We start from the raw sequence: 9,461 nt of genomic DNA on the forward strand, positions 1-9,461 counted from the left end.
TTTCTTTCTTCCTTTCTTTCTTTCTTTATTTGGTTTTTTGAGGCAGGGTTTCTCTGTGTAGCCCTGGCTGTCCTGGAACTCACTTTGTAGACCAGGCTGACCTCGAACTCAGAAATCTGCCTGCCTCTGCCTCCCGAGTCCTGGGATTAGACACGCCCGGCCTGTAGACACTCTTATGCATGGTTCCAAGTGCTTTTTGTACATGGTTTCTCTGTGTAGTGTTGGTTGTTCTGGAACTTGCTCTATAGACCTCGAATTCCCAGATCTGCGCCACTCTCACATCCTTTCCCATGATTCTTAACCTGGTTTAGAGGACACTAATTCTAGGACCTCAACAGCACCCTCCTCCTAAAATAGAACATGTATGCTGAAACCTGTTTGAGGGTACAAATGGAGGCCCTGCCTCAAAGACAAGTTCCAAAGCTGAAACCTTGAGCACTGCAAGTAGAAAATTCCACACATGATCTTAGGTGATGAGTCACCATCAAAACACTTGGTGTTGTTAGAATTTTGTATAGTTTCCCTTGGACTAAGTGTATTTCACATTTAAACTGGGGTCCCATTTCCAGTGCATCTTTTGTGTATGCACATATTTTTAAATACTTGTTTCTAAATATTTTGTATAATGGCTACTCAACTTGTAACATATTTTATATACTTTAGATAAAATATTTCATTGTTTTTCATTGAAAGGTATACTTCTCTTAATATCTCTAAACAGTGACCTGAAGTTGCATGTTTAATTTTGGAATTTCTTTGCCACAGCTTTATGGGGAATTTGCTGACCCGTTTAAACTTGCAGAGTGTAAACTTGCAGTCATTCATTGCGCTGGTTACTCAGATCCCATATTGGTGCACACACTTTGGCAAGATATCATAGAGAAAGGTGAGTGTTCAGTTACAGAGACATTGCTATATAGTACTTACGTATCCAAATGAACACAGCCTGCTAGCAGTATGGGCTATGTATACCTACTAGAAAGGATATGGAGGACATGTGCATACAGTGGGCAGCTGATTGTACAGTGTGACCCTGGTGAATATTTGTGGTAGGGTATATAGTTTATTTGATGTATACCGTCTCATAATGAACTATTTGCTTCACTCAAAATCTTGTAACCAGTACCATTAACCAATACTAGTGACACGTGTTATCAGACACTCAGAAGCACAGAATCTGTTAGTTAAATCAATGCAGATATCGGGCCTGAAGTATTTTGTATCTTTAAGCAATTAAGTAACCAATATAAACATCTCACATTTCTCTTGACCTGTCTCTTCCAGAATTGAACGACAGCGTAGCATTGAGCTCGTCAGATCGAATGCATGCTCTCAGCCTCAAGCTTGTCCTCCTTGGCAAAATCTATGCTGGTACACCTCGGTTTTTCCCTCTGGGTGAGCAGTGACTTTGCTATCTTATCTTCTGTTTAATAGTTTTTCTCCATTGGGAAACTTCACTGGCCTATAGAGATTCTTTTTGCTATGCATCTATTTACTGTTTAGTTCAGCAGTGTTAATTCTGATTCTCCAGGGAAAAAAAATCCCTGAAGGGTAACAGAATTTTTTAATGAATAGTTTTTTCTTGAATAGGTTTTTAAGTTTCTATATCATTTTTGGAATTATGTTTACTGACAAACTATAGAGTTTAAGTGATTATACAGTTGGAAAACTGATACAAGTATCAAGAAATAAAAAGGGACTATGATTTTGTGTGTCAATAGTAATTTGAGATTCAGCTGTTCTCTATTGCATTAAAGTGACAGTGGGTGGCGTGTGTGTCTGTGTTTCTGTGTGACAGCTTTTTGTCCAGATTGACCTCAAACCCAGGATGTTCTGAGTACAGGGATAACAGGTGTAGGTGTGCACCATACTGATCTTTCTTTTCATCTCACCCACTTTCTCAGGCTTTCCTCACGTCTTGCCTCTTCCATGTGTGCATGTGTGAGAGAGTGGGAGACAGAGAGAAACAGAGACAGGCAAGGCAGGCAGGCAAGCAGGGAGAGTGGGAGAGCAGATAGCCTGAAGTGTTCCTGGTTCTTGATTGGTCAGCAAGGCCACAGAAACCCACCTATCTATCTCTGCCTCTTTAGTGCTAAAATTACAAGCTTATATCACCATATCTAGAATTTTTTTTCATGGTGTCAAAATCATGTTTTGATGCTTTAAAGGGAAACATTTTCCCAAATGACCTACTTCACTGGCCCTCAAATATGTTTGAAATTTATTTTCAGATAGACACTTGAAACTACTCTTATTTATAAAACAATTAGATAATTTGCTGTATCAAGTTAAAAGTCCAAATTTCTGGAAAATGATCGCTGGCTTAGCAATGAGAACGCTTGTTCCTGCTGAGGACCTGGGTTCAGTTGCCAGCGTCCACATGGGTGCTCACAGAGGTGTGTGACTGAGTCCTAGGCTCATTTCTGATGCAGGCAAAGCACTCATATCGTTAAGCAATAAAAATGAATCATGTAGTAATTCTTAATTTTGACTTCCCCCCAGATTTTATCGTGCAGTTCTTGGAGCAGCAAGTTTGTACCTTAAACTGGGATGTGGGGTTTGTGATACAGACCATGAATGAAATCGGCGTGCCTTTACCTAGGCTGCTAGAAGTTTATGATCAGCTCTTCAAATCACGGGTAAGGCAAACAAAATGATCTCCCAAGATACAGAGTGAGATGTTTGACTCCAAGTATAGGTAGGTTATCATTTAGGTTGGATGTGTTCAGTGGAGATGTGCTTCAACGGTGCAAGGGAAGTAAACGATGGACTCTTAACTGAGAGTTGTTTTGCTGTATATCATAACTAAAATGAAGTGCAATACTTTATATTGGTGAGCATAATTATTTGTACTTGCTCTTGTCTTCATGGATAATCCAAAGTGGGGACTATTTCTGGGGTCACATCCCACGGCCTTGCACACTTGACAAGTGCTGTACCATCAGACCATGATTCTCAGCTGCTCACTTTAAGCACACAAAATAACAGTACATTTAGACATGACTTCATTTTAGAAAATCTTTTGTAAGGGTTAGGGAGATACTCAGCCAATAAAGTGCTTCTCATCCCAAGATTGCTTCCCTGAACCCTGTAAAAACTAAATGCAATGGTGTATGTTTATAATCCCAGCACTGGAAAGGCTGAGACGGTGAAAGGCATCCTGGGGCTTTCTAGCTGTGTATTCAATGAGACACTGTCTCATTGTGTGTGTGTGTGTGTGCGCGCGCGCGTGCAGATGCAATAGTGTTATCTATCAGTGCTGTTTGTTTTCCTGAGACAGGGTCTTGCCATATATAGTCCATGTTGGCCTTGAACTTGGGATCCTTCTACCTAAGTGAATTATGTGACACAACATCTGCCTTGTAACCATGTCTTCCAAGGCATCTTTTGCTTGTTCAGTAATAACTCAACTGACCCTCATAATTAGGCCATAATGAAAATAGTACTTCATCTTACATTACTAAAAGACACAATGGAGACATGAGTCAGCGTGTTCTAGTCATGTGGGTAATGACAGATTAAACTTCTGTAACTCTTTTACTCTGTGTTCAGAGTGCATAAATTCAAAGGAAAGTAGGCTACGGTCTATAGAAATGGTGTTTTTTCCTTAATTTTATATTATATTGTCTAATGATAAATCAATTTTTTGTAAAAAAAAAAAAGTTATCAAAATATAGTGTTTTTTAATTTTTTTTTAACTTTTGATTTTGTTTTCTTGATGCGCGTCTCACTATGTAGCCCTAGCTTAGCCCTAACTGTCCTAGAACTCACTGTATAGACCAGGCTGGCCTTGATCTGCCTGCCTCTGTCTCCCAAGTGCTGGATTTAAAGGTGTGCACCGCCAAGCCCACCTCATAAATATGGTCTTCATTTCAAATATTGATCTTAATCTTGTATGTAATTTAGAAAGTACATATCTGGGAGTTTTTTGGGTTTTGAAACAGGGTCTCAGTATGTAGCTTTGGCTGATCTAGAAGCTGAGGTGATCTCAAACTCCCCGAGAGACTGCTTGTCTCTGCCTCCAGGGTGTAGGGATTAAGGACATGCACTAGCACGTTCAGCTTCTAATGCTTTTTAATAGAAATTTTGAGGGGACTCGAAAGACTTTTTTTTTTGTTTTTTTGTTTTTTTTTGTTTTGTTTTGTTTTTTCGAGACAGGGTTTCTCTGTATGTATAGCCCTGGCTGTCCTGGAACTCACTTTGTAGACCAGGCTGGCCTTGAACTCAGAAATCCGCCTGCCTCTGCCTGCCGAGTGCTGGGATTAAAGGCGTGCGCCACCACGCCCGGCTGAAAGACTTTAATTAACATAAATAATTAGGAAAAATACACACATACACACACATTTGATAAGTTATAAGAAAAACTGTGTGTGTATATGCATATATGTGTATATATGCATACATACATATGCCTACATGCATACATATACATACATGCTTTTTTTCTCTTCCTAGGATCCATTCTGGAACAGAGTGAAAAGCCCACTGCACCTTCTGGATTGTATCCATGTACTGTTGACAAGATATGTTGAGAATCCTAGCCTAGTTTTAAACTGTGAGAGGTAACTATAAATTAAATATTATATTGTGAAAAAGGTTTAATTATTTCTAGTAAGTACCTGGGTGAAGGGTTGGGAATGGATATGGAATGCTCTAGACATTACAGAGGAGCATTAGGGAATATCTTAAGTAAATTAGCAATAACTAGTTGAATGATAACCTAATGGTTAGCATTCATGAAAGATGAGGAAAGTTTCAACTGTGGTGCTAGACTTTCTAAAGTGAAAGTAATTTCTGAAGTACTGTATGTTCCTTCGTTTGGTGTTATGACATAGGACCAAGACATTTCAGGTCTACATTTGTGGTGTGGTCTCCAGGTAAAGTCTTTCAGGAACCTGAGAGAGTGTAACAGCAGGGCTCCTTTACTGCCCCCTCGGCTAACAGGCTTCAGGTGGAAAATGGTGCTTAGGCGGTAGCTGACCTTGCTAAGTTCCCCTTTCTGTTTTGAAGCACTTACCGTTTACTGAGTTATCTAACCCTTGCTTTTCATCAGGACTCTGAGAAAGTTAATCAAATCATGGTCTGAAACAGCTCTTTGAAAGAAATGGGTTTCAGTAAAGCTGGTTGAGGGCCTGAAGCAAGCAAGGGCTCAGTGATTCAGAACACTTTCTGTTTTTGCAGAGGTTCTGAGTTCACTTCCCAGCAACCACATAGCAGCTCAGGACCATTCATAGCAACAGTTGCAGGGTATCTGGTGCCCTCTTGTAGTTTTGGGAGGGTCCTGGACAGGTGCATGGTGTGCCTGCACACACATTCACACATGCAGGTAAAGCACTCAGACACATAAAAATAAAGGAATAATAATAAACAAAAGTCATTGCGTGACCTGATGTCTTTTTCATTACAGGAGAAGGTTTACAAATCTCTGCCTGGATGCCGTCTGTGGATATCTGGTTGAACTTCAGTCAATGAGTTCTTCAGTAGCAGTACAAGCCATCACTGGGAATTTTAAATCGCTCCAAGCAAAGCTGGAACGGCTCCATTGATTACTGTAGTATATTTTCTTGCTTGCATTTTGGTCTGTAAAATAAAAGCTCAGCTGGGTCCGGAAATCAGATGTTGTATATCTAAGAATTTTGGTAGAACATTTTTTTAATGAATGATAGTTATCTACAAATAGTACATTTGCCAAATGATTTGTTTTTTGTTTTTTTTTTATGACTAGTATTTTTTTTTTCAATTGATAAGTTGGGCCCAGATACGTAGCTCAGTGGTAAAATGTTTGTATAGTATGTAAAAAGTTAGTAGTACCACACACAAACACAGCAGTTTATAAACAGCTGGAATAAGATTATGTATGATTATGACACACAAAGATTTTGAATTTTACTAGTGGTAACAATTTTGAATTTGTATTATTTATGTAGGATGTTAGTATTAAAACTTATAGGCTAGGCCAGGTTTGGTAGCACATGCCTTTAAATCCAGCACTTGGGGAAGCAGTGGCAGGCGGCTCTTTAGAACTCACTGAGATTTCCAGGCCAGGGACTACACAGTGAGACCTTATCTTCAAACAAACAAACACCTTACAGTCTGGGTCTGTTCCCATAGTGCTAGATTCTGTAACGGTCTTAATTAGTCATTTTTAGGTTAATATTTTATCAATTACAGCCCTCTTTTTACTCCCTCTCACCATAAGTACATACATTAGATTTTATGTATACATTTATATGTGTGTGTGCAGGATATATATGTATGTTGTATGTAGATACAGGATTGTTTGAGCATGTGATCAAATTGTAACACTTCTATGTACTTAAAACCTTCATGATCACCCCGCTGTGATGGTGTTCCCCTTTAGTGGGGCACTCGAGTGTGGGGGAGAGTCAGAGTGGCCTGTCTGGTCTACATACTGAGTTACAATTCAACCACAGCTCTACAGGGACTACTGTTTCCTTAGAACCCTCACTGTCAAACTGTATGCTTCAAGCCAGCAACAGCAGCATCCAGGAATGTGTTACAAATTAAATTCCTGGGTCTCTGTTCAGATCTACCAAGCCAAAAACTGTGGCATAAATGCCAGTCTCTGTGTCTTAACAACCCTTCCAGTAGATGCAGATTTATGTCTTATTGACTTGTAAATCCTGCTTTCTATAATGTATAAAGCAACATTGTTAGTAATCTAGTTTGCTTGTGTTCTTTAATACTGATGGGTTTTCATGCTAAACAGGTAAATTTGCTCCCACTGAAGTTTAACATGTTAAAAGAACTTACTAAACTAAGTGCTCCAAATTATTATCAAAGACAAAAAAACTGAGAATTACTAAGGCTAACCAAGAGAGGGAGAGGAGAGAGAGAAAGTGAAAAACAACCGGTTTCTACTCCTTAGTTGTTTTATTATTTTATTTTTGCAGCAGATTCTGACATAGCATAGGCTACTGTCAAACCCTAACTGCCTAGAGTGATGTTGAATTTCTGATTATCTGGCCTCTACCACCTGCGTGCTAAGATTGTAGGCAGGCTTCACAGTGCCCACTTTTTGTGATGCAGGCTGTTAAATTAGGCGAGCGCACCTTACCTACTGTGAGTTAAGTTCACAGTCCTCAACTTTTTTGGTTTTTTTTTTTTTTTTTGGCTAGGTCTCACTAATATAGCCCAGGCTAGCTGCAAACACATGTTGATCCTCCTGCCTCAGACTTCCAAGTACTGGAAATCCAAGCATGTGCCACCATACCCAGCCTCCACTCTTATTTATGCTATTGGAAGTATTCTCTTCTGTTGTCACTGATAGAAATTGGGCAGTTTTGTAAATATATCTTGAATATATTTCTACTTTTATCTTTTCCTGAGAGTATGGATTTCTTTTTCCACAATACCGTAGAATGCAATTCCATTTTTCACTTTGAATGTATATTTCATAAAAGATCATAGTAATGCTGATTGGGTGTCACTACCTCATATTTTTCAGTTTTTCATCTTATTAAGTAATTTTATACCATTTGATATATTAATGGTTTTATGCATTTATAATTCTGTCATGCTCATTTTAAATGAAGGTCTTGTTTAAATGCTTTAATCTAGTTGTGTTTCCATTTCTGCTAGAAATACATGACACTGTCTCCAGTTCTGTTGTAAGCGTGTTTACATATTAGCATGTGTGTTATATATACTTAATCATCTGGGTGAGGCAGCTCTTGCATCTAATCACTACACTCAGGATGTTTAGGTAGGAGTACTGAAAATAGAGATGTGGCTATACACACATATGCACAGTACCTTAATAGATCTGCAGGATACTATATCAAAAAAGATGTGATTAACAGATACCTAAACACACACACACACCCCATTCTTAAGGCACACTTACAGGGAGCTTAAGAATTCGCCTTTAATCCCAGCACTCGGGAGGCAGAGGCAGGCAGATTTCTGAGTTGGAGGCCAGCCTGGTCAACAAAGTGAGTTCCAGAACAGCCAGGGTTATACAGAGAAACCCTGTCTTGAAAAAAGAAAAAAAAAAAAAGATTTTCACTTCACAGCTAATGCTTGCAATGGCCTGTCCATTCAAATGTCTGGCTTGAACCTCCAAAGGGTGCTGATTCTGGAATTCGGTGGTCAGGTGTAGCAATGGCAGCATTCTAGCATATTATCCACTATGTAAGAGGGCTTTGTTCCTGGACTTTGGTTAGTGCATATGTGCAGGCAATGAATGATTCATTGGTAGAACATCTTGAGAAAGTGCGTTTATTGTGGACTGTTGTGTCTCCGAGGGTGTTGATTGTGATGTATTTTTAGGTAGTTTCAGTATGGCTGAATGGTTAGGGAAGAAAGACACTATACCTTTCTGCAAGATACACAATACTGACCTGATTTGCATGTAATGTGCATTTGACAGGTTTTCAGTTGTTAACTAATGACTTCATCATTGAACATGGAATCACATAAGCTTCTCTTTATGTCTTATAGTTAGTTTCATCTCAGAAGTCTATCACAGGTTGTTTATTTGTATATTTTGTGTCTCCATGTTGCCCTACTCCTTCACTAGTGGTGATATAGTCATAGCAAATAAATTAATCAAAACTCCAAATCTGAGGTTTTTGAAAGAGATTAGTGTTTTTTTGATAGTCTCTATTAATATCTTTTCTTAAATTATCTTAATAATAAGACCTTTTACACTTTTGAGTTCTCTACTAAAACTTTTAAACTCTTCAGAGTTTTGTTTTCTTATTAAGTGAAGTGGTTGAAGCTAAATAAGACTCTTAAAGTTTTGTAAGAACTAACGCTATTTCTAAATTGCCTTATTATTTTTCTTCAAACAGTAGATGTTAATTGACATTGGTTTTACTTTCTCATTTTATTTATTTATTTATTATAATATAGTAAGTACACTGTAGCTGTCTTCAGACACCAGACGAGAGAGTCAGATCTCGTTACGGATGGTTGTGAGCCACCATGTGGTTGCTGGGATTTGAACTCCGGACCTTCAGAAGAGCAGTCGGGTGCTCTTACCCACTGAGCCATCTCACCAGCCCTACTTTCTCATTTTAAATCATTTCTAAAACATTATACAGCATATTTGAAATTAAATATCTCACAGTTGCCATGATTTTTGTATATTAAATTAATCTACTATGTAGGATCCAGGATCCTGATAGGGAATCTCCAACCCAAACTTGACTTCTGAGGCTCGCTGTGGAAGCCTGACCAAGCCTGAGTGTGTACTTCTTTCTCCCTGTACTCTGCCCTCTGCTTTGATCCTTTATTTTCTACCTCAGTCCTTACTACCTGGTATTATAAATTAGGAATATGATATCATCTTGAACATCTTCCCTCCCTCAAAATGTGTTAGTCATCAACTTCTTAGCAAGTCTATTTCCTACTATCCCCATATCTGTTCTCGTGTCATTTCAAAGCCTGCAGTCGTGTGAGTTGTAGTAGTTCTTTGGATCATTAGTTTGACCCCT

The 9,461-nt window shown here is 38.7% G+C and overlaps 1 protein-coding gene across 1 annotated transcript in view; it reads left to right on the forward strand.

The window, feature by feature from the left end:
• The window catches only part of Nup155 (nucleoporin 155), a 50,559-nt gene extending 42,936 nt beyond the window's left edge, over positions 1 to 7,623 (forward strand). Inside the window, exons 31-35 of the mRNA XM_021182947.2 lie at positions 766 to 886; positions 1,285 to 1,395; positions 2,503 to 2,639; positions 4,456 to 4,562; positions 5,408 to 7,623. Of these exons, the coding sequence (XP_021038606.1) occupies positions 766 to 886; positions 1,285 to 1,395; positions 2,503 to 2,639; positions 4,456 to 4,562; positions 5,408 to 5,546 (615 nt within the window). The 3' untranslated portion in view covers positions 5,547 to 7,623. The remainder of the gene's footprint in view (positions 1 to 765; positions 887 to 1,284; positions 1,396 to 2,502; positions 2,640 to 4,455; positions 4,563 to 5,407) is intronic.
• The last annotated feature ends 1,838 nt before the right edge of the window (positions 7,624 to 9,461 follow it).

Source organism: Mus caroli, chromosome 15 (genome assembly GCF_900094665.2).
Source record: "Mus caroli chromosome 15, CAROLI_EIJ_v1.1, whole genome shotgun sequence".
Lineage (NCBI taxonomy): Eukaryota > Metazoa > Chordata > Mammalia > Rodentia > Muridae > Mus > Mus caroli.